The 26,685-nt window shown below is 38.0% G+C and overlaps 2 protein-coding genes across 8 annotated transcripts in view; both read right to left on the reverse strand.

The window, feature by feature from the left end:
* LOC122550236 (alpha-1,6-mannosylglycoprotein 6-beta-N-acetylglucosaminyltransferase A-like) overlaps positions 1-3,563 on the reverse strand; it is a 54,684-nt gene extending 51,121 nt beyond the window's left edge. The window contains exon 1 of the mRNA XM_043690994.1: positions 1,928-3,563. The gene's annotated coding sequence lies outside the window, so the exon portion shown is untranslated. The remainder of the gene's footprint in view (positions 1-1,927) is intronic.
* A 2,403-nt stretch (positions 3,564-5,966) lies between these two features.
* ccdc126 (coiled-coil domain containing 126) overlaps positions 5,967-26,685 on the reverse strand; it is a 33,236-nt gene continuing 12,517 nt past the window's right edge. For 6 of the 7 annotated variants that reach the window (XM_043689726.1, XM_043689728.1, XM_043689729.1 and 3 more), the window contains 3 exons: positions 19,159-19,276; positions 16,427-16,799; positions 5,967-9,562 (listed from right to left, as the gene is read on the reverse strand). In XM_043689726.1, the coding sequence (XP_043545661.1) occupies positions 9,381-9,562; positions 16,427-16,664 (420 nt within the window). In that variant the 5' untranslated portion in view covers positions 16,665-16,799; positions 19,159-19,276 and the 3' untranslated portion in view covers positions 5,967-9,380. The remainder of the gene's footprint in view (positions 9,563-16,426; positions 16,800-19,158; positions 19,277-26,685) is intronic. The other variant, XM_043689732.1, reaches the window with a different exon arrangement.

Raw genomic sequence — 26,685 nt, forward strand, 5'->3', positions numbered from 1 at the left:
TCCTGTCCCTCAGGATTCCCTCCAACAACTTGCCCACCACCGACGTCAGGCTCACTGGTCTATAGTTCCCTGGCTTGTCCTTACCACCCTTCTTAAACAGTGGCACCACATTAGTCAACCTCCAGTCTTCCGGCACTTCACCTGTGACTATTGATGATACAAATATCTCAGCAAGAGGCCCAGCACTCACTTCTCTACCTTCCCACAGAGTCCTAGGGTACACTTGATCAGGTCCTGGGGATTTATCCACCTTTATGCGTTTCAAGACATTCAGCACTTCCTCCTTTGTAATATGGACGTTTTGCAAGGTGTCACCATCGATTTCCCTACAGTCTATATCTTCCATATCCTTTTCCACAGTAAATACTGATGCAAAATACTTAGATTAGATTTTAGATGACATTACAGTGTGGAAACAGGCCCTTAGGCCCAACAAGTCCACACCGACCCGCCGAAGCGCAACCCACCCATACCCCTACCCCTATATTTACACTTACCCCTTACCTAACACTACAGGCAATTTAGTATGGCCAATTCACCTGACCTGCACATCTTTGGACTATGGGAGGAAACCGGAGCACCCGGAGGAAACCCATGCAGACATGGGGAGAACGTGCAAACTCCACACAGTCAGTCGCCTGAGGCGGGAATTGAACCCAGGTCTCTGGCGCTGTGAGGCAGCAGTGCTAACCACTGTGCCACCGCGCCGCCCATAGTTTAGTATTTTCTGCGGATCCACAAAAGGCCGCCTTGCTGATCATCGAAGGGCCTTATTCTCTCCCTAGTTACCCTTTTGTCCTCAATGTATTTGTAAAAACCCTTTGGATTCTCCTTAATTCTATTTACCAAAGCTATCTCATATCCCCTTTCTACCCTCTTGATTTCCCTCTTAAATATACTTCTACTGCCCTTATTCTCTTCTAATGATTCACTCAATCTATCCTGTCTATACCTGACATATGCTTCCTTCTTTTTCTTAACCAAACCCTCAATTTCTGTACAGTACAGTAGGCACATTTCAAAAGTAAACAATAAAAAAATGAAAAAAAATGCAGAGATCTCAATTTTACCAACTAATAAATCATAGCATTGATGATCTCATTGGACCTTGACTTATGCTTGTTAGTTCAGTCCTGTCTGACCTTTGCTGGAGCCTTATTGATGACCTAATTTGCATTTGTAAACATCCCCACACACATTAATTTGACTATGTTGATCAAACTTGACCTTGTCAAGGGTTCTGTCCCCAAAACTGCTCCATCATACTATTTACTCCACCTTTAAATCCATACTTAAAATCATCAAGCACTGGCAACACCTTTAGTAATCAGTGATTGGTATTTTATGTGTCTGTTTGAACAGAATGGTTGCAGGAACAAAATTAGTTTATCTCTACGTACTGTACAAGACTGTATAGGCAATCAATATTTTAAAAAATAAAGGTATATTTGAGATGCACACTTTTTTCTCATCATTCCTCAGGTTCATCAAAGCCACTAAACAATGGTTGACAAGATGGTCTTCCCGCTCCCTGGCTGATGCCATCTATTTGAGGTTGGTGATCAGCTAACATAAATCAAAACTATCTCACTCCAGATAAGAACCTCCAAAATTGAGTTTTGCTTTTCAGTAAATGTACTCAACCTTTAAATTGTTGCAAAACAATGACTGCAAAGACACCAGATGCTGTCCAGTAGTTTTGCCAATATGAATATTCATAAGATCTTCATCAGTGAATACTGACAGCATATTCAACCTTGAAAGGAACTATGCTCATGAAAGTGTTTTTTTTTTTTAAGTATCACTAACCTACATGCTAATATCACCTCAAAAAACTTGTAACAAACATTTAAGGAACGGTTAAGTTTTTGTTTTAAAAATCAACCTTAATTACTAAGATTCAGAAAGAAAAGGTTTATTTCCTCACCTTAACTTTCTCTTCACAATGTGGAAAACCATCTATTGATGTTAAACCACACAAAGCTGAAAGTTCTGTAATGATATAAAGTTTGGTTAGGCTAATGACAAATTATAAGGCAGGAAGCAATTATCTGAATTATGTAGAGGGACATGAGTTAATCAAGTTTTGTGAAGGGACAAGTGAATGGATCGAGGTGCATATTCTGGTTGTGACTATATGAAGTATCATGGTTAAGTGGATTGTATGGTGTGGGTTAGCAACAAAGGTTGCAGCATATCTTTATGAGAAGCACAGGAGGAGCTGGATACAGGGTGTAGGTTGGCACCAAGGTTGCAAGGGGCCAATTGGTAACATAGGAATTGACAAGTATAGAGCATGGGGAGTAGGTGGGAGTAGTGAGGAATATGGGCCATTTTATTTTACCCTTTTCTTTAGTGCTGCAACAAAGTCTGGAGCACCAAAGGTGACCTTTTTCTAAGGCTGCCTCACACCCAGCAGCCCTTAAACCCCTTCCTGATCGACAGCTATGACTTTCATAAAACCTGTCCACCTCTCCCTAACTCCGTCCAAACAAAATCTGAAGTTTTGGGGCACTTTTTCCTAGGTTTGGTTTGTGGACCTGCAAGTTATCCCAACTTGGGAACAAAAATGCAGGCCAAGGCCTTGGGTAATTTTTCGAGAACTGAATTGAGTTTTGATCAGCAACAAAGGAAGAAATGTTGTTCTGGAAATGTAAATATTCAGTACCTTGCTGTTCGTCAAATGTGTTTTTACCATTTGATGAACCTTTCAATTTTTACAAGCTGTAGGAGGATGAAAATAAAACATGCTAATTCCAACGTAGGTCCTCAAGGTGGTGGAAATAATCAGATAAAGTTTTGTTTTGTCAAAAGTAACGTCTCATTTCAGTTGCATATCAGAATACAAAATTGAATATTTATTCAATCACGTAATGGGTAATGCATATTTCTTGTTCATTTTAAAAGTTAGTTTGAGAAATTCATTCCAGACCTAGAATTGTAAGGATGACTAACCTCACAAAATGATATTTCAACTGGCCCTTCATATAGGGAATGAAGGACTGGCAGTTAAACATCCAAGTATTGACAACTTATCAAAAAGACAGGGAGGTGGGCAGTGGAGGCAGGGTTGCCTTATTAGCTAAGAGTGAAATTAAATCTATGGCACTGAATGACATAGGGTCAGATGATGTGGAGTCTGTGTGGAGGAGTTGAGGAACGACATAGGCAAAAAAAAACATAATGGGAGTTCGGTACAGACCCCCTAACAGTGGTCAGGACCAGGGGCGCAAGATACACCGGGAAATAGACAGGGCATGTCAGAAAGCAGAGCCTAGCAGGGACGACAGTAGACCAACAATGGCAGGAATTTTTGGGTGTAATTGAGCACACAGTACAGAGGTTCGTCCCAAAGAAAAGATTTTCCAGGGTGGGAGTTTTGACAGCCATGGCTGACAAAGGAAGTCAGGAAATGTATCAAAGGAAAAGAGCCGATAAAGTGGCCAAGAGCACTGAGAATTCAGAAGATTGTGAAGGCTACAAAACAAGTAGAGGATAACAAAGAGAGAAATAAGGAAGGAGCAGATCAAAAATGAAGGTAGCCAGTAATATTAGAAGTAATAGTAAAAGTTTCTTTCAGTACATAAGAAGCAAACAAGAGGCAAAAGTAGACATTGGGCCACTCCAAATTGATGCTGGAAGGCTCATGATGGGAGATAAGGAAATAGCTGAAGCACTTAAGTACTTTGTGTCAACCTTCACAGTGGAAGACATGAGTAATATCCCAATAATTAAGCAGAGTCAGGGGGCAGAGTTGAGTATGGTAGCCATTATAAAAGAGAAAGTGCTAGAAAAGCTAAAAGGTCTAAAAATTGATCCTCACTGGAGTCAGGGAAAGTCCCAGATGATGGGAAAATCACTGTTGTAGTCCCCTTGTTCAAGAAAGGATCAAGTCAAAAGATGGACAATTATAGTCTGATTAGCCTAATTTTGGTTGTGGGTAAAATTTTAGAATCCATCATTAAGGACGAGATTTCTAAATTCTTGGAAGTGCAGGTCAGAGTAGAACAAATCAGCATGGATTTTGTAAGGGGAGGTCGTGCCTGACAAACCTGCTAGAATTCTTTGAAGAGGTAACAAGGAGGTTAGACCAGGGAAACCCAGTGGATGTTATCTATCTAGACTTCCAAAAGGCCTTTGATAAGGTGCCTGACGGGAGGCTGCTGAGTAAGGGGAGGGCGCATGGTGTTCAAAGTGAGCTACTGACATGGATTGAGGATTGGCTGTCTGACAGAAGACAGAGAGTTGGGATAAAAGGTTCTTTTTCGGAATGGCAACCGGTGACAAGTGTGCCCCACAAAGTTGTGTTGGGGCTACAGCTGTTCACTTTATATATTAATGATTTGGATGAAGGGACTGGGGGCATTCTGGTGAAGTTTGCCAATGATACAGGCAGGTCGTACTGAGGTGGTGGGGAGGCTGCCGAAAGATTTAGCCAGTTTAGGAGCGTGGTCCAGGAAATGGCTGATGAAGTTCAATGTGAGCAAATGTGAGGTCTTGCACTTTGGAAAAAAAAACACAGGCATGGACTATTTTCTAAACGGTGAGACAATTCATAAAGCTAAAGAACAAAGGGATCTGGGAGTGCTAGTCCAGGATTCTCTAAAGGTTAGCTTGCAGGTGGAGTGTGTGATTAAGAAAATGAATATAATGTTGGTCATTTATCTCAAGAAGGCTGGAATATAAAAGCAGTGATATGCTTCTGAGACTTTGTAAAGCTCTAGTTAGGTCCCATTAGAATACTGTGTCCAATTTTGGGCCCCACACCTCTAGGAGGACATACTGGCACTGGAACGTGTCCAGCGGAGATTTACATGGATGATCTCTGGAATGGTAGGCCTAACATACGATGAATGGCTGAGGATCCTAGGACTGTATTCATTAATTTCGAAGGTTGAGGGGAGATCTAATGGAAACTTACAAGATAACGCATGCCTTGGCAAGGCTGGATGTTGGGAAGTTGTTTCCGTTAAGTGGGGAGACTAGGACCCGTGGGCAAAGCCTTAGAATTAGAGGGGGTCAATTTAGAATGGAAATGAGGAGACAATTCTTCAGCCAGAAAGTGATAGGCCTGTGGAATTCAATGCTACAGAACGCAAAGATTGATAAATTCTTGATCTCTCAAGGAATGAAGGTTACAGGGAGAGTGCGGGTAAGTGGAGTTGAAATGCCAATCAGCCATGATTGAATGGTGGAATGGACTCGATGGGCCAAATGGCCTTACTTCCACTCCTATGTCTTATGGTAATCTCTTAAAACCAAAGCAGTTTATTTCTAAAATATGAAATAGAAAGTTATTTTGTATGATTTTTTTTCAGGTAAATTAACCTGTTTCAGTACCATTAGAAATTATACTAATTTAACAAAAATATAATGACTTTTAGTGGATGGGAGGGGAAAATGTTTTAATGTAAACCAAAAATATGTTGTGATCTGTGAAGAATTGCATTTCCCTTTCTGCTACACCTGAACTGTGAGTTGTTTCAAAAAGTTTCTTCGTAAATAATAGTAGGTTAGAACATAAGTTATTTGGCCCATCCTCTTCATATCAGCCCTTTGATGACAACTCCAACCTTACTTCCCTATCACAGGCACTCCTCTTGTAACCTATTTATTATTTGCCTCTGTTTCAAATATTTCACAACCATTTTACTTTTTAGCTAAGGAAAAGATCAAAATCAATAGTTCTAAAAGAAAACTAAACAACAATCTTTCAAAACGAGTGGCAAATAACTATAGGGTATTTTTCTTTCAGTATCTGAGGTAGATTGTGTAATTTTATTTCAGAGGCTCCCATAAGTTGATTTTGAATCATACCTTCAAACAAATATGAACCAATAATGGGAAAGTATTTTTTGGCAGAGGACACAGTGTAAGCAGAAGGAAAGAAGCCAGGAAATATGCATTAAATAGCAATGACTCCCAAAGAAAAACATTACTTAAAAGAACCAGACAGACCAGCGAAGTGAAAAATAGCGCTGTAAGCCTTTTAAATGAACTTTATTAGCAGTACTTCCAACCACAAAGCTCCAGAAACAGTGTCACATAATAATGATTAAGCTTTGCAGCAGCACATTATTTTGCTTTACAATTTAAAAAACTCTCAGGTGAAATACAATTATTTCCAGTATTTTTAAGTTCTCAAAAATAGTTCATATATCTCAATTTTATTATTGAAATAGATTATTAAACAGTCTTGGAGATGATATTACCGCTGTGCAAATTGCAAGAAAAACTGGTTAACCCAGCAGTGGCACAAAAATTACAAAAATTCTGTTATAAGTGCAAAGCAACAAATATTGCACAATGTGAGCATAGATTTCTCTGTTAATGAAAATATGGCAGCCAGTAAAAGAATTGCAGCAATAGAATTATTTTCACTGTACAGACTGCATTAGTTCAAGAAGATGGACCACCACCACATTCTCAGTGATATGCAATAAATGTTGGCTTCGTTAGTCACACCCATATCTCAAGAATGAATTAACCCAAAAAGTTGTATTTAGTCTGAACTCACTTACATCATGAACTGAAAGGAAATGCAATTCTGGTGTTAAACATTTATCAAAACAAATTTGGGACAGGTTGGAATGTTGGAATTTTCAGAAGTTTCAGGCTTGTGCTACCAAAATAATTAATTAAATGCACTTAAATTTTACCATAAACTGAAAACTAAATGACTCACTATGCACATTTATGATATTAGTAACAAAGTAAGCAGAAGCTTTTACATTACAGCACAATAGGATGTCATTTGGTCTGCAACATCCATCCCAGTTCTCTAGAAGAGCAATTCCGCAAGTCCTACTTTCTTGCCAATTTTCTCTCTCGAGATGATCATCCACCATCTATTTATTTAAATTACCTTGAAAAAATATAAAACATAATTGCCTAATAGTGTAGTATTACTATTTTTACAATACTGAAATGAGGACTTAAAATGTGGATTTTTTTCCATCATTTACTTCATATTCAGCTACTTGGGTACATTACATTAGCTACACTTGAGTTGCAAAATACAATTATAGTAACAGAGTATACAATGAGGAGAAAGAAAATACACTTCCAGCATAAAGCTATCAACCTTAGACCTGGATTAAAGTGCAGTAAGGAAATCTTTTGGAGGGATTCATTTCCCCCTCTTCAGATTGCTTTAATTCAAATTAGATTTCCTTCTAGATTCTGCATTTAATTTTAAGATAACAACAGTGTTTCAAAAATGGTCACATGATGGGCAAAAGTTAAGAAAATTAAGTCAATTCCTAGCTTATTAACATTATCTGGACAAATTTCATAATAAATTAGTTCGAAGGTGAATTTCAATGCTAGTTGTGATAATAATTTAGATTTTAAATCCAACATTCCAACCTCTGACTTATCTGCAAACTTCTTTGAAAATACAATAGTGCAGGTAAGCCAGAAAAAGACTGACTTAAAAATGGTCTCGCTGAAAATTTGTTGTCACCTATGTCAGATGTAACGGTGGTGGAAAATACGGTCTCTACTATTGTCAACTGAAAGTCAACATGAACTATAAATCAGCTTCTACATTGTCTCATTATTGTGTCTTATCTTAGAAGTGTATTCCCTAGGACACAATGAATGTTGATGCTTCCCTGAGTAATACTGTGAATTTTATGTTACTTGCTTAGGTTCATTCAAAGCTAGGTTGAGACTGTTCAAGCTCTCTTGACGTATATCACTATGAAGAGACTCTTTTAGCCCAAGACCTCAACACAAAGGGATACAATGACAGCCCACTGCTGCAGCCAATTATTGAGATCAACAGTATGTTTAACACCAGTATCAAACTGAGTAACTCATAAATGCTGTCCAAGTAATTTTGTTCATTTTCTTTCGTTATGTTGCTCACTTGCTTTGCAAAATACATTTGACAGCATGAATAAAAGGAACATTTAAATGAAGCATAAATAGCAAAGCAAATGTAAACCCCAAAGCCCCAAAACAGATGTTTATTGCTCAGCAGATTAACAGGTCAAAAAGCATAGAGTTACAAAAAGCATTTATACTTAAATCTGCAACACTGTGTAGGAAACATTTGATGTCAGACTATTTATGCAGTTTGTTTTATGGGCAATGCACAGCTTCTGATAAATTCATTACAGTAAAAATGTATTTACATTTTAAGAGTTGAATACATAGGCAAAGTACCTGTGAATTTTTCCAAGTCAATTTATGTTTTATGAATGTTACCTGCAGCTCCAATGAAAGCACCTACAGGCTTTCTCCATTAGCGTACACAAAGGCCAACTGGCCTGGAAATTTCACTGTACTTTTGAAAATGGATACCTCATTCTCCAATGATATGTCTTACTATGAAGTACTGCAGTTTTAATTACACTGGGGAGAGGCCACAATTAACTCTGTTTCCATCAAGAAACTCAAGACCTGAAATATATTGTACACAAGGTGAATCTGCAAACCAATTATAAACTTTAAAAGCAGACAATGTAAATAAATTCCTATAGTAAAAAAAATAATCAAATTAAATAAAGTAAGCAGAAGTCCTTTTCATTCCTAAATAGGTGCCTAGCAGGTACAGAAAGGTAAGGTAGTGGTAGTAGTTCAGTACACAAAAATGTGCAGCACATTGAAAAAATTAATTGTCCATCTATGTCTTTATGAATGCGTAAATAATCAGGTTCCCTTTCTTTCTAACCAAAACATATTGCAAAATATCTGCAATAGTTTTAATCTGTGCAGTACATCCACTATCAGTCATTTCAAAAATCTCTACAGCTTTGAAGGCATCAGTGCAAGTTCTAGGTGAAATGAATAGAAAATGGGGGTGATGTATCCTTATTATTATACTTGAAAGTGATCCTAGGATATACTTGTAGCATACGGAAACGTATCATTACTGACCAAATATTCAGCATGACTGTTTTGTATTTACATGCAAATTCAGTGCACTTAAAACTGTTCATTTTAAACTGTAATGACTTTAACGTCAGTAAAGATATGACAACTTTTAAATACATATTAGTGGGATATAAATGTCTGACTAGGTAATTTCTATTTCATATAACAGATCTCTTTTGTCTACAAGCATAACATTTTAAAAATCCAGCCAACTAAAATTGCACTGAACCATGAGACAGATCCCCAAGAATTTGCATTCACATGCAATCTGTTCCAGTATGACATTAGGTTGATTTTTTTTGCAAAATTAGTTTTAATACAATGTACTGATCTCAAAATTCTATGAGACTGTACACAGCACCAGATACTTACTGTGCTTCAACTGGACAGAAATGTCAATGAAACCTTTGGAAAAGGTCTGTAAGATTTGATGGTTACCAAAACAGAAAAGGAAACAAAAACAGTATGCCATTTTCTTACCCCCCTTTGCAGACTTGCTATCTAATACTACCTTGAACATTCATTTGTTTATTGGAAGCTGCTGACACAGGATTGGTGTTGGTATTGTTGGTACTATTTGTCAAACTGCTTATAAGCATGTCATCCACCCTGTTTTCCAGCTTTCCCAAGCGTTGTAAAATATCATCAAGCAGGACAGCAATTGTTCTTTTCAGATCAGCTGAGGAAGAAAAGAATATTAAATGTGTAATATCATAATCAATTTCCATTTAACACATTTCACATTAACTTTTAAACCGAATACACAAATCACTAATGCAAAGTATGCTTTCCCCAAAAATATTATCCTGAAAATACATGTCTTTAAAAAAATTCCAGCCTTAGAGATAATAAAGTGAGAGAAATGGGTACTAAATTTATATTAACATGTACAAGTCCACAATTTAATTAACTTTTAGTAGTAGCACCTTAGTCAACATATTTGACAAAAGATTTTTATTTTTCCAAATTTGGCATGGTTAGTGGTAAATTGCTGAAGTTATAATTGTTCATATGACAAATACAAATTATGTTATCATTGCTGCTGGATCACTGTTTCTGTTTTCTGTTAATGTGGGAACTATGAAAGCTCATTGGATAATTACTTTAAATGAGAATATTACATAATTGTAAGGCACTAGGTGGAATCCGGAATGAGGTGGGGTGGGTGGGTGTGGAGTCAGATGAGACAATAGGAGAAAGCTAAAATCATTCATGGCTCTAAGGTCTTATATCCAGGATAATGAAGACAGAGGCATGGGGGTGTGGGGGGGGGGGGGTTGTCTTCTTCCGCCAGGTAACATGACTTTGTGGGAGATGCCTTTGGCCAAACAGAGGACTTCTGTTGGATCTGGGAATTTCAAATGCTAGGGATCCACAGGGAGATGGGTGTGGCAGGAATGGGGAGTGAGTCAGAGGTGGCTGCAAAAGCATTTGGGGTATGGAGAGGTAGGACTGAAAAGGGGAGAAGTAGTAATATACAAAGCAACCAGAGATATTCTTCGCTTAGAAGAAATTAAAAATTCAATTCCTCCATTTATTAGAGCTCATGTTGAAGGCACAATGATGATGGCAATTGCTGAATGGTAACTAAGGATTCAGGGAGATTCAGTCCATCAGGGCAGAACCAGAATTAAAGTTGCTTTTGAACTTTTTTTTGAGAGATGGCTCTGGAATATAGTGGAACTAACATGAGGATTTGAAAGGTCCCTGTCAAATATGATGCACTCGCTTCCAAAAGCCCAGAGAAACAGGAAAGCAGAGTTCAAAGTATTATTGCCTTCAAGTTGAACTAAGATGAGGATCCCAATCAATGTTTCAAGAAGACAGCCAAGGAGTTAACATTTATGCTTGGGAAACAATGCATTGTGAAAACCATTTAAGTAATCTGGATAGTTTTGATTTTTAAAGAAAATTTATCCCTTAATTGGGTTTGATTGTCCGTCTGTCTTGTGTGAATGGGCTGAAAACTAATGTATTTAAAGCACAGACATTAATCAGCTTACTGTACTGTTTAATTTTTGTCTCCGCTAATGTTAGTTTGCATTTAATAAATTGTTAAGTCTTTGGTTTGAGATACAAAACTGATATCGGGAAATAATTATTCACAAAATCTGGGAATGCTTATTGAAAAGTCTGGTTCGAAACCATTGGAGTGACTATTTAGGGGTCTTCAACAGTTCAGTCTTAATGTGTTGCAAATAGAATTCGAAAGGTTGCTTTGGTTCAGCTGTCTGTTCCTATGTTATAAAGTTATGAATTCAAAAAGAGGGGTTCTGATGAGAAAATGGAGTTCTCCTTACAATCTGCAGACCATGAGAGAGGATAAGTGCTCACTAAGTTGTGGTACAACCTCGAGTTCGGAAGAGATACAGCTGGAAAGCACATGAAATTCTTCCAGCTGGACATATTGGAGTATCAGAAACTCAAAAAAGATAAATCAACATTCCTAATGGATGGGTATGGTTTTGTAAAACATATCACATATGCTAATTGGTGGGAATGCCTCAACACATAATCAAAGTGGCACCCTGAATATCCATATCAGTTTTGGAGGGAACCATTCAGTAGGATCTTAGTAGACCATGAAGGACCAATACTGAAAGCAAAAGTAGAATTACACTATATCCTTATTTATGGAGCCCAGAGCAGGGATGATTGCTGGACTGGGGACTGGTGTGGGCGGTCAATGGCTTGCAAGCACGGTCAGATCACATGTCAAAGCCCCATGCCTTGATCTAATGCAATGTAATCTTTACCCATCATCTGTTTATCTGACTGTAATGTTTATCTTTTTAACTTTATTTCTTATTTTTCCAACTTATATTATGAATCATTAAGGTACTGTAATTTTTTTCTTGTATCCAAGACCCAAGTACTTTGTACCTCATTTGACAGGAGGGGTGACAGTGCAAACTTTCCACCGTACTCTCATACTTGAGCACACATGACAATAAACCTAATTCTAATTGTAATGTTATCTTGAACACAAAAACTCAGTTCCCAGAGACAATTTCTCTAAGGACAATCACAGGGAAAGTCAAGGTGGAAAGAAAATCAACTCAACTTTTAATTAATTAAGGGCTATCAAAAGAAACACTGTCAAACCAAGATTTCAATTTCATGTATAACAATTTTCAAGACATAATGCATAACTTGTGTGAAAAACAGTTGTAGTCCATAGCATGGAGAGTCCTTCAGAGATAGCATCAGATTCCCAAGACAATAAAGTGTACTATCCTAGTCATGGGAATATTCATGACAAAGGTATAGGTTTTCTGTTACTGCCTACCAGTGATTTGCCAAATGAATCCACTGAGTTTGGTCAATTCGAATTCACCTATGGCTATGAAATAAAATTCATCAAGTAAAAATCCTCTATGTTGGATCTCAATTGCAGGAGCATTTAAAACCTTTACAGACAAAGATGAATATATGTGCCAATGAGTTTACTGAAACCAGAACATTTCAAACAGATGAAGTGTTTGAATTATTACCATTACAGGGAATGTGTGAAGGCAAGATTCACTGGTCAGTATTCTTTTATCATCATGTGATTTGAATTTTGGGTTCTTTACGCGGTGATAGGGGAACAGGCACAGTCAAAGACTGACATCAGGTTTAGACATCAAAGAGCCAATACCAAATAATAAAAGCAAAATGCTGCGGATGCTTGAAATAATAAACAAGCAGAGCGTTGGAGAAACTCAATAGGTCTGAAAGCATTTGTGGAGAGAAAGAGTTAATGTTTTGAGTCTGGTAGAACTCTTCTTCAGAACTAAAAATTGAGATGCATGGTAATCATTCATATTCTACTGATTACAAGGGAACCTCGATTATCCGAATACCAATTATCCGAAAATCGGATTATCCAAAGGAGATCTCCAGGTACCAATGGAAACATTACATCAAAGAAATGTTTCCAACAGTGACCGCGTCTTTTGTTCACAGTGACCGCGTCTTTTGTTCACAGTGATTAAACAGGCACTGTCTCCAAATGACTGACTGCCTGCCCCCTCTCTCTCCCCCACTTTCCCTGGTGTTCTACACAGGGGTGTACCCAAAACCCTCCTTCCCCAGATAATCTCTCCAACATTCAGTCCAACTCGCCCACGCCGACCAGTTATCCTAACCTAATCTTGTCCCATTTGCCAGCACTTGGCCCATACCCCTCAAAGCCCTTCCTATTCATGTACCCATCCAGATGCCTTTTAAATGTTGCAATTATACCAGCATCCACCACTTCCTCTGGCACCTCATTCCATACACGCCCCACACTCTGCCTGGAAAATTGTTCCTTAGGTCCCTTTTACATCTTTCCTCTCTCACCCCAAACCTATGCCCTCTAGTTCTGGACACTCCCACCTCAGGGAAAAGACTTTGTCTGCTTATCCTATCCATGCCCCTTATGATTTAATAAACCTCTATAAGGTCACCCCTCAGCCTGCGAAGGTCCAGGGAAAACAGCCCCAGCCTATTCAGCCTCTCCTTTTAGTTCAAATTCTCCAACCCTGGCAACATTCTTGTAAATCTTTTCTGAACCCTTTCAAGCTTCACAACATCTTTCTGATAGGACGGAGACCAGAATTGCACACAATATTCCAACAGTGGCCTAATCAATGTCCTGTACAGCCGCAACATGACCTCCCAACTCCTATACTCAATACTCTGATCAATAAAGGTATGCATACCAAACGCCTTCTTCACTATCCTATCTACCTGCAACTCTACTTTCACGGAGCTATGAACCTGCACTCCAAGGTCTTTGTTCAGCAACACTCCCCAGGACCTTACCATTAAATGTATAAGTCCTGCCAAGATTTATTTTTCCAAAATGCAGCACATTACATTTATTTAAACTAAACTCCATCTATCACTCCTCAGCCCATTGGCCCATCTGATCAAGATCCCGTTGTACTCTGAGGTAACCTCCTTCTCTGTCCACTACACCTCCAATTTTGGTGTCATTTGCAAACGTACTAACTATACCTCCTATGCTCATATCCAAATTATTTATATAAATGACGAAAAGTAGTGAACCCAGTACCAATCCTGGCGGCACTCCACTGATCACAGGCCTCCAGTTTGAAAAGCAACCCTCCACCACCACTCTTCTTTCCAGCAAGTTCTGTATCCAAATGGCTAGCTCTCCCTGTATTCCATGAGATCTAACTCTGCTAACCAGTCTCCCATGGGGAACCTTGTCGAATGCCTTACTTAAGTCCACATAGATCACGTCCATTACTCTGCCCTCATCAATCTTCTTCGTTGCATTTTTTTTTAAGATTCCCTACAGTGTGGAAACAGGCCCTTCGGCCCAACAAGTCCACACCAACACATATCCACACATCGTCAATTCACCTGACCTGCACATCTTTGAGAGGAAACCGGAGCACCCGGAGAAAACCCACAGAGACATGGGGAGAATGCGCAAACTTCACACACACAGTCACCAGAGGCTGGAATCGAACCTGGGCCCCTGGCGCTGCGAGGCAGCAGTGCTAACCACTGAGCCAGAAGTGCTAACACTGAGCCCATTCTTCAAAAAACTCAATTAATTTCGCAAGACATGATTACCCATGCACTAAGCCATGCTGACTATCCCTAATTAGTCTCTGCCTTTCCAAATACATGTAAATCCTGTCCCTCAGGATTCCCTCTGACAACCTGCCCACCACCGTCAGGCTCATCGGTCTATAGTTCCCTGGCTTGTCCTTACCATCTTTCTTAAATAACGGCACTACATTAGCCAATCTCCAGTTTTCCGACACCTCACCTGTGACCATCAATGACAGAAATATCTCAGCAAGGGGCCCAGCATTCACTTCATTAGCTTCCCACAGAGTTCTATGGCACACATGATCAGGTTCTGAGGATTTATCCACTTATACGTTTCAAGACATCCAACACCTCTTCCACTGTAATGTGGACATGTTTCAAGATGTCACTATCTATTTCCCCACATTCTATATCTTCCATGTTCTTCTCCACAGTAAACACTGATGCAAAATACTCCCCTCTCCTGCGGCTCCACATATAGGCTGCCTTGCTCATCTTTGAGGGGACCTGATCTCTCCCTAGTTACCCTATTGTGCTTAATGCATTTATAAAAATCTGTTGGATTATCCCTAACCCTATTTGCCAAAGCTATCTCATGTCCCCTTTTTGCCCTCCTGGTTTCCCTCTTAAGTATACTCTTACCGCCTTTGTACTCTTCACCAGGTGTTTGACATCTTTTTAATTGTTTGACATCTTTTTAATTGTTATACTTCTTTTGTTATTATGATAAACACAGAAAATAAAACATTACAGCGTAGAAACTGACCCTTCAGCCCACCACTTCTGTACTACCATCCTAAACTAATCCCATGTACCTGTACATGGTACATATATCGCTATTCCTTGCCTGCCAAACTCCTAAAAACTGTTAAACATTACTTTTGTGTCTGCTTCTATCATCTCCCTTTGATGTGTGCTCTGCACACGTATCACCCTTTTTATTAAAAAAAACATTTTAAATTCATTCGAGAAATGCGAGCATGCAAAGCCAGGTCAGCATTTATTACCCATCGTTAACTGCCCAGAAGGCAGTTAAGTGTCAACCACATTACTGTGATCTAGAGTCATGTGTAGACCAGACCAGGTAAGGACGACCATTTCCTTTCCTAAAGGGCACTTGTGAGCCAAATGGGGTTTTCCTGACATTGGTTTCATGGTCATCACCAAACTCCTAATTCCAGATATTTATTGAATTCAATTTTCACCATCTCACACGGCAAGATTTGAACCTGCATCCCTGGGACATTACCAGGGTCTCTGGATTAATAGTTTAATTATAATACCACGAGATCATCACATTCCACATCATTAGTCTCACACTTCTTTAATTTTTTCCTTCTCCCCTTCAACCTACAATCCCTAGTATATAGGAAGAAAAAAAAAATCAACTCCCAAACCCATTCATGACCTCTCAATTTTATACGCTGCTATTAGGTCACCCCTCAGCCTCTGATGTTCCAGCAGAAGCAAAGTTTGTCCAACCTCTCCTTAGAGCTAATACACTCCAATCCAGGCACCATTGTGATAAACCTCTTTTGCGCACTCTTCAAAGCCTCCACAACTGCACATAATCCTCCAAAGTGGCTTAACTAAAAAGTTATCAACAGCTGCAATATGACTTGCCAACGTTTGGAATTAATGCCCCACCTGATGAAGGCAAGCATCCATATACCTCCTTGACCATCTTATTCAGTTATTGTTAAAACAATCTGCAGCCTTGCATGTTTGCGTTTCAGTGAAAGACCATAATGTTAATTGGAAAAAAAAGAAACAAAATATGACCTATCAAATTAGATTTCATTCGGTGTTCTAACTAGTCCAGGAGTAATATCAGATGTTGTCATAACAGTGTTGCTTATCAAAACAGTACACATTAAACTTCAGTACCCCAATACTTGGCTACCACAATTAAAAGGTGACAGAGATTTTGAGCAGGATTTCTCTTGCCAACAGGAACAAACAAAAAAAAATGCTTTTCAGCTCTTACCATATCCTGCCATTGAAGCACCATGAGGACCCTCCATTGCATTCTGATTTTCTTCTGCTAGAGCTCGGACATATCTTTTACTGAGTTCCAGTATCTGTTCACGCAGTTCTATGCTGCTTTGGTGCTTTGGATGCTGGAATGTATATCGGAGTAGCACCAAGCCCCAAATAAATCCAAAAATTAGCAGCAAAACACTTAGCTTCTGAGATGGATTTCTTCTGAACAGACTTCCAAACATGATTGTCCAACTGCAGCCTCTCTTTGCAAATAAACCAGTCACATCATGAGCATCTTAATGTTTAGAATCCTTTATGTGAGTGTATTCATCAGTTCATCACTTTAAAGCCCTTTCCTCTGATGTTCACCTTCTGACCTGTAAAATGTAAGGAAAAATGTATTCTTTAGAATAGAGAGTGAGCCAACTTTCTTTTTAAATTAAAAATTGATCACAAAAAAATCCATAAATTCCTTATATTGCTCGACAGCCAAAGTGGAAATTAAAAACAAGAAAAAGTAGACAAAAAAACCACTAAGTTTACAGTATCAGTGTCAACTCTATTTTTTTGTCCTATTATATTTTCCCTTGCTGCTTTAAAGTCTATCAATCTCAGTTTTGAATATACTTCATGTCTGGGCAAACATCACCTCTGTGATAGACAGTTGCAAAGATTCATCACCCATCTAATAAACGAATCACTCATCTCAGCCCTAATTGGCCACAAGTTTATCTTAATATTGGCCTATAGTTTTTGAGTCTCAAACCAGGGAAAACATCGGTCAGCGTCATTAGAAATTTTGAGTTTCAATGAGATCACCTCTCATCTAAACTCCAAAAGATAAATACAGGCCTATTCTACACAATTTTCATGAGTTAGTTCTTTCACACTAGTAGTCATTCCAGTGAACGTTGTTTCAAAATGTATCCTTCATTAGGCTAGAGAGCAAAACAAAACAAAAAGGGACCAACACCTATTGGGTGGGGCAGGCCAAAGAAGGAGACATCAAATCCTTGACTTTAGAAAACAAGTAAAGAATTATACTGAACCATTCTAAAACAATGGAGGAATGGAAAATTGCGAGGTTGAGACCCTTATTCAAAAGGAGGAGATGGCAAAAAGCAGGAAGCTATAGGCTGATGTGCCTTGTCTATTATTTAAGAAATGTTGGAATTGATCATTAATGAAGTAAAACAACACATTTGAAAAATCAAAAATCTAATTAGAGTCAGCACTGCTTCATTAAAGAGAAATCATGTCTGACTCGTTTAATAGAATTTTTCAAGGAAGTATCAACCAGAGGGGATAGAGGGAATGAGTAGATGTGTTGTAATTGGATTTCCAGAAGGCATTCGACATGGTATCTCACGAAAGGCGGTCATAAATGCCCACCATATTGTAGGTAATATATTGGTTAATGGGTAGGAAACAGCAAGTGATGATAAATGGTTCTTTTCCAGGTTTGTAATTTGTAACTTGTAGCAACTTGATACACACATTTCCAGAGATCAGTGCCAGCACAACAGCATTATATATTAATGACCTGGAGGAAGGAAGCAAATGTACTGCAGTCAAATTTGCAGAAGACACAAACATAGGTGTAAAGGCAAGCTTTGGGAAGGATACTAACAGTTTACACAGAAATTGATGGTTTAAATCAGCAAAATGTTGGCAAATGGAGTTTAATGTAGGAAATGTTGAAGTTGCTCATTTTGGGAGAAGAAAAATTATTTAAATGAAGAAAAACTGCAGAAAGCTGCAAAACGAAGGGACTTGCAGGCATCTGAAACACAAAGTTAGCACACAGGTAAAGCAAGTAATCAGCAAGGCTAATGGAATGTTGGTCCTTCTTTCAAGGGGATTGAAGTATCAGAAGTAGGGATGTCTCAATCTAACTCTACAAGGTGCTGATGTAACCACATCTGGAGTACTGTGAGCAGTTTTGGTTCCTTTATTTAAAGAAAGATACCATTTCATTGGATGCAGTTCTGAGAAGATTCATAAGAATGAATCCTGGCACGGAGAGATTATCTTATGAATAATTGGGTTGGACCCTACTTAGTGGAGTTTAGAAGAATAAGGTGATCTTATTGAAACATAGATTTTTAAGGGGTAAATGCGGAGAGGACGTTCCTTCTCATGGGAAAGCACAATCTCGGAATAAAGAATGCCAATTTAACTCATTGCCACAGACCACAGTGAAGGCAGACTCCTTTATAATACTTAAGGCCGAGATAGATTTTTAATCAATAGGAAAATCAAGGGTTACAGGGGGCTGAGGTCATTCTTCTTCATACAAAGAAAATTAAGAAAAATATAAAGAGCTATAATAAACTAAAGAGAAGCTGGTTCATGCATAAGAGTTGTAACTGGAAGACACAGATTTGAGGCTGTTAAAAAAAAATCAGAGGCAACATGAGAAAACTTTTTTTAATGCAAGTAATTATATGAAAAGCACTAACTGAAAGTGTTGGAAGCAGTTTCCATAATAATTTTAAAAACGAATTGGATAAAGATTTGAGAAGAAATTATGGACTCGAATAAAAGAAAAATGTCAGGGAGGGAAGCTAAATCTATTTAAAAGAGATGGGACAGGCACAATAGACTAACTAGCTTCCACCTGTATTGCATCTTTCTTGAAGAAAATTTGTAGTTTGTTGCTTTATACAGGGCAAAACAATTGCTTACTAAGCATTTCAATATGTAATTGCAGTAAACAATTCAAGATTAACTTACAACAATTTGTTAGCAATGTCTAGTTAGTAGGATTGCACCGCAAACAGGAAAGTCAAGGAGGTGTTCATTGAATTCCATTTCATTTATCTTCAGTGCTCTATGTTAAACAATAGGTTTGCTAAGAGAAAAATCAAAAAATATTTCAATTAATTGACTTATGCTTTTTATATTTGAGAACACCATTTAAGAAGCTTTACTTTCAAAAATATGTTTGATCTTGTAGAATGCTGCAGCCATTGTTTTCTCATCAGTGGCAAATATCTCATTAGAACGCACTGCAGAGTTATACATTGCTGCAAATTACGTTGGAATCTTTTAAAATAAATAGTTGTGTTATTCTAAATAATGTCTTGCATAAAAATAATTAATTATATTTTTCTTTTAATTTGCTTCTTACTCAGAAGCTGATACCATACAGTGTGGTTAGATAACAAGGTTTTTTCCAGTGACTGACTCACGTGCAACAGAGTTTTCTATGGCCCAGTCTGCTCCAAGTCAAACATGTCTTTTATTTTGTTGTTATGCCCTATTACATATTATTGTTTTTTGGCATACATTTTCGACTGTGGATAAATTTAGATCCTTTGCTTGCCCACTTATTTTCAAATGGTGCCACGTCTGAATACAGGAAGTATTTATTTCCCATTAAAGAAAGGGAAATGGTGACATTGCGATCAGGCCAGTGGCCTAGTAATCCAGTTTAATGTTCTGGGAACAAGGGTTCATATCCCACTACTGCAGTTGGCGGATCTTGAATTCAATTAATCAATCAATCATGGATCCAAAGCTACTCTCAGTAATGAAGACCATGGCAAATATCATTGATTATTGCAAAATTCATGTGATTCATTAATGTCTTTTCAGGAATGAAATTGGCCACAATTACCTGGTGTGGCTACATGTGATTCCAGACCTGCTGCCATGTTGATTATTTTTATCTATCTCTTAAATTACCTTGTAGGTCACTCAGTTCAAGAGCATTTGAGGAAGGGCAACAAATCTGACCTTGCCAATGACAACCACATGTCATCAAATAATAAACAGAAAAAAAAATTCAGATAGAGAAAAAAGACAATTTGGAAAGTGGTTGGAGTGGAAGAGTAAAATATCTGAAATGACTTTGGGGTGTTGGGTCACAATGGTAGCTGAATTCAATGTCTTGCAAATATCATTTCATTTTTAAGAGGTGTTCTTGGGAAATACCAATGTGCTCCATCTTTCTAAGAGATTCTAATTAACCTTTGCCAGCATTGTCAAACTGAGACCGTTTAGGATCGACTTTTTTTTTGAGTTTTTCATTGTATGATAACAGATATCATTGTCATTGCGGATTTATGGTACAAATTCTTAGACAAACACAGAAGAGGTTGTATGCATCAGAACATATTTCTGATGCAAACATTTTGGTACGAACACTGTCTTATAATTCAAAAAGTCTTATTTATGATTGTGTTGATAACACTTTCCACTGCAAAAATAAATCTATATGCCAATCATGCACACTGAAACCAAGATTAAAAAATGATGGCAATACTATACACCAAAGGAATCCAGACATATCATCCCAAATGTTGGAACATTTTCAACTTCACTCTTAGGAACAGCCATTGACAGAGGAATTTCTATAGTTGAACTATTTATGCTGTTTCCTCAGCCCAGACACTTACAAACAGTAAGACTTAAAAGATATACGAAACCTGCAATCTAAAAGCAAAGTAAGGTTGATACTAAAAATCTGAAATAAAAACTGAACCCTTGGTAGGTCAGGTAATTCTATGCAGTTAGGGTGGTAAGGCTGGCATTTTAAGCCTCATGAACATCCCTTCTCTCCACAGATACTGCTAAATTTGTTGAGTGTTTCAAACATGCAAGGTGATCAGTTACTGATTACAGTGTTGCACTAAAGCCAAGGAAATATTTTTTACCAAAAATATGGATGAATTAAAACAATTTTATGTGATCACTATTTTCTGACAAAATCCAGAAACACTAAAGTCAATTTCTATTTCACATCTACTCCATTTTAAGTCAAATATTAAAATCAGAAGATTCATCTTAACTATTCAGCACAGGATCACATTCCCATTAAATGTTGTAACGCCATTTCCTTTATAGCAGATCATCCAAAGCATTGCTCACAGTGAAAGGTTACGCTGTTCTAAGAAGGGGTCTGGTCAATTCAATTACAGATTACACCATTAACATCAGGAAAGCAGTCTGCAAATGATATGTGCAGTGAAGTATATTTTAACTACTTCCTGTAACAAATATATGCAAACAACAAAATAGATTTCTAAGAGTTGAAAAATGAGAAAATGCCAGCCAACTAAAATAAGACGAAATACCAGGTCATAAAATCATGCATATTTTAATCATGATATCTGAGCCTTTACAGAAAAGCCAGTTAATGGTACTGTTCCTGTGAAGATTTATGATGTGGATATCTGAAATGGGGAATAAGTACATCAGGTGTCGAGATGGCCTAGTATTATTATTACTAGACTATTAATCTGGAGAAAGTGAGGACTGCAAATGCTGGAGACCAGAGTTGAAAAATGTGGTCCTGGAAAAACACAGCAGGCCAAGCAGCATCCAAAGAGCAGGAGAATCGATGTTTCGGGCATAAGCCATTCCTGAAGAAGGGCTTATCCCCGAAACGTCGATTCTCCTGCTCCTCGGATGCTGCCTAGCCTGCTGTGTTTTTCCAGCACCACATTTTTCAACTATTAATCTGGAGACCCAGGTAATGTTCTGGGTTCAAATCTTGCTATGGCAAATGGTGGAATTGGAATTTAATAAAAATCTGGAAAGTTAAATGATGACCATTTAACAATCGGTTGTTGTATAAACCTATCTGATTTACTAATGCCCTTTAGGGGAGGAAACTGCTGTCCTTACCCAGTCTGGCCCACATCTAACTCCAGACCCACAGTCTGGTTGGCTCTTAACAATCCCCTGGGCAATTAGGTACATGCAATAGCCAGTGATGCCCACATCCTGTGAATTGATTTTAAAAAGGGTCACAGTACTTAATAAGTTGAACTGGAAACAACAATGCGCAGATGTGGTGATTTAGGAATACACTTGGCTATAATATCACAAAATTAAAATATTTCAAATTGAGTCTCATTCATGACACTGCTTTACACAGAGCCGAAAATGTGTTGCTGGAAAAGCGTAGCAGGTCAGACAGCATCCAAGGAGCAGGAGAATCGACGTTTCGGGCATGAGCCCTTCTTCAGGAATGCTGCTTTACACAGCTCTAGTTGAAAGTCCTACCCCATTTGAAAGCATCGTTCGGTACAGATATTCTGGAAAAGTACACTTTTAAAAGGGTACAAAAGTTACGATACGCAGCAAGAAGGGGATTTTATAAACTAATCTCCCTTGATAAATCTTTGCAAAGATATAAGAATGGCATGAAAAATGTCTATAACCCTTGGTGTCAGTAATACCATTGTACACATTCAGGAAAAAGGCTCATTTGCACTCTTCCCCACAAGAACCTTTAGCAGGAGCTGATGCATGGACGGGAATATCTAAATTCTAAATACACTAGAACAGTTTTCATACTTATGTTATTTAAAGTTAGATTTCTGTGTTAGTGAACATTTTTAACTCTAACCTTTTACATTTTTGTCTTTTTTAACATATGAGGAATGTACTCAAGGAGAATTTGGTATGAAATTTTCTAAATACACAAATTGCAATATATCAGGGAGAAAAAGACATACATAACCGTGCAACTACCATCTTTCAGAGATCCTTGAATATAAATTTTGTGTCAGAGGACTGTCAGAGTAACACCTGTACAAAATTTCTCAATAGGAAGACTTGAATTATAGCATAGATTTAAAAGGAGTTTGTGTTAAATCTAATATTATTCTTGGAAGAAATAACTGAATATACAAAAAAAAATCACTGTTGAAAATATAGATTCTAGTTGCGTTGAGAAGTGTTGGATAAGAGATTTACTGATAATATTACTATTAAAGGAAATACAGGAGCATGAAAAATATTTTATTTAGAAGAAAAAGCAATTGCAATCACAAGAAGTATGCCCCACATCCAAGTATGATATAATCAGCAAGCTTTGAGATATTATTTTGAACTTAAATTCAAGTGATTTATCTATCAAAAAAGCAATGGATCTAGCATTGCTCTTAGGGGAACATCACTATCTATCATTCTTCATGCTCATGGTTTTCTGTCCTGAACTCAATTTTATATCAGAGAAGACAGTCACCATCTCTTTCCATGACCTTCAATTTTGCTGACCAACCTTCTATGTAGCATTTTGTCAAATATACTCTGAAAAGCCATGTAAGCAATATCCATTGTATGCCTTTTATGAATCACCTACACTACTTCATCAAAAAAATCATTTAGATTAACCAAGCACAATGGGACTATGACAAACTTTTGCTGGCTCTCATAATTCATTCAAAATTCTTCACATGCCCATTATTTTTCTCTCTCCCCATCCCCGTTTATTTCTTACATCTTTTTCACTACCGGTGTTAGTCACAAGCCTGTAGTGATCAGGAATGGCTTTGCAGTTTCTTTTTAATAAGTCACATGAGCCACTCTCCTATCATCAGACACCTCCAGAGTTTTTGGGGAAATAATGGCAGGCTATTCTGCTATTGCTGCACTGTCCAAATCATTTGGACCAAGTGACTCATTCATCCTCAGCACAGTCAGCCTTTCCAATACATCCGGCTTGTCAATTTTCACCCATTCATTATCTATACCCACTTGTCTGTCATACCCATATTTTATCATTTTCCTCTTTGTCAGTGAGTGATGCAACATTCTCAAGTATTCTCACCTACCTTACCTTGCAGCTCTTGGCATATATCATCAGCTTTGTCCCTTATACGCACAAACCCCTATGACCTGCTACTTATATGCACAAAATTATACCTTGGATGATCTTTTATATTAAGTTCCATTCCATTCTCATCTTCATTTTTATTTGGCCAGATTCTCACTTGAAATACTGGCCTAACAATGTTGATTCTCCCGCTCCTTGGATGCTGCCCGACTGCTGTGCTCTTCCAGCACCACACTTTTCGATTCTGATATCCACCATCTGCAGTCCTCATTTTCTCTCAATCACATGAATGTTTTCTTCTTGTTTAATTTTTTTGCAAAACACTATCATTCAAGAGCCCTGGCTTGTGATCCATCATTCCCTATCGTTTGAATGTTCCTAGCCTTTACGTGAATCATCACCCCAGAGATTATTTATTGTTTCTTAACAGCTTTTTTCTGTCAGATATTTGGATCCATTTTACCTCGGCAAATTCTCTTCTCATGCATAATGCTTCAAGTGATGCCTTGATGCTTCCTATCTATTAACATTCTCAGGGTGCAGCATTCTGAGTAATCCAAGGAGAACTACGTTTGGTCTTGTACCTTTTAACTTCCCTCCCAGCCCCTGAAGAGCAGATCCATATCAACAGCTGCCTTGCAGTGTCATTGGTACAATCATACAAGTTCTGGCTCAGTCCCTTCCCTCTGCAAAGTGTTACTCATCTGCTCCTTGATATCTTTTACCATTACACCGAGGGAACACACCATGCAGGATTTATAATCCCTGCCCACTCTCCTTTGTTGTTTCTACTTTTAAAAATTCCTTGTCTATAGTTGCCATGGTCCAGGCAGCACTCCATCAAGGTTGTTGAACACTCAGTGGTCTCTGCATGTGGCACACACACTGAATACTCCTGCATTTCATGTGGATGTCCAAACTTCCATTATCATGAACTTTTGCTGCTTATGGGGTCACTCACATAATGAAGTATAAAATCCAGGAAATTATCCCACAAAGTCAAAGCATGTTGCTGCTAATCGAGAGACCCCATTCCTGTTGTCCTGAAGAATACAAGGTAAGATAAAGTAGAAAAACACAGTTTATGACAATCTTAAAACAAAAAGAAACTAATATCGTAGCAAGTTGAGTATAGGAAGTATAGAAATGAGAAAGTAATTTAGAAAATGCAAAACAGGATACAAGAAAATATTTGTGACTAAAATCAAGGAAAATTTAAAAATATCTTAGCAGTACATTAAGAGCAAGATGATGACTATGGGTAGGGCTCTTCAGAGATGTACACTGACTTGTGTGCGTACGCGCTTCTTAACAAGTCTGTCTTCACATAGAAATAATGCAGATATTCTACTTCAACAGCTGGTATGTGAAATCTCAGATAAACATAATGAGAAGCAAAGAGTAACCTTTGGGTATAATGGATAAATTACAAGGGTTGGATTTAAGGGAAAGCAAAGAGAAAATAGTGGATACACTGAACATTATTTTCCACTCGTCATTTGATACAGGTGGAGTATCAAATAACTGGAGGCTTGCAAATGTTGTACCATTGTTTAAAGAGGGTGAGAGGAATGGGCCAAATAATGACAGGTCAGTTAGTCTGATCTCTGTGGTGTGCATGCTACTAGAATCATTGTTGAGATATAAAATGAACTGTTAGAAGGCACAAATTGATCAGTGAATGTCAGCATGGTTTTGTAATACAACGGTTGTGTCTCACTAACAACTGATGTGAAATTACTTCTTCAAAGTAACGAAGAAGGTTGAAGAAAGTAGTACAATGGATTGTCCACATGAATTTTAGTAAGACACGAGAGACTGGTCAGAAAAATTAAAATGCTTGGGGTATAGGGAAATGTGGCAAGTTAGATCCAAAATTGGCTTTGTGACAAGAAACGGAAGGGTCAAGGTTGACTATTGTTGTTGCGAATGGAAAACATTTTCCTGTAGTGTTCCACAATGCTCTTTGTTGTTTATAATATGAATAACTCAGAATTAAAATGTGGGAGGACTGTTTGGGAAAATTTGCAGGTGACACAAAACGTGACTGTGCAGTTGACCGAAGAGTGAATGGCAATCGACTGCCAGATGATATCAATGGCTTGGTTGGAAAAATTAGCATATAGAATTGGACAGAAAAATGGCAAATGGAATTCAATCCAGAAAAGAAGAAAGGAGGGCAGGGGAATACACAAAAAAAGGGAGGATATTTAAAGGGGTAGAGGGGGTGAGAAACCTTGGGAGCGCATGCCCCAAAGTTCCTGAAGGTGGCAGGACAGTCAGATAAATTGATAAACAAGGCATGTAGGATGCTTTCCTTCATTTGGCAAGGTATTGAACACAAAAGTAGGGATGTAATGCTGCAACCTTATAATACTGTTTAAGCAACAGCAGGAGATTTGTGTACAGTTCTGGTCATCATATGAAAGATGTAAGTGCTTGAAAGAGGCTACAGAGAGGATTTAGAAGGATACTGCCAGGACTTGAAAATTGCAGTTATGAAGAAAGATTGGATAGGTTAGGATTATTTTCCTTACAACTGAGGAAGCTGAGGAGTGACCTAATTGCGGTGTATATAATAATGAGACAAGAAAGACCTGTTTCTCTGATCGGTGGGGCCAGTTACTAGGAAGCACAGAATTAAGTTGATTCACACACGGATTTGAGGGGATAGGAGGAAAACTCTTTTC

This window comes from Chiloscyllium plagiosum, chromosome 5, assembly GCF_004010195.1.
Source record: "Chiloscyllium plagiosum isolate BGI_BamShark_2017 chromosome 5, ASM401019v2, whole genome shotgun sequence".
NCBI lineage: Eukaryota > Metazoa > Chordata > Chondrichthyes > Orectolobiformes > Hemiscylliidae > Chiloscyllium > Chiloscyllium plagiosum.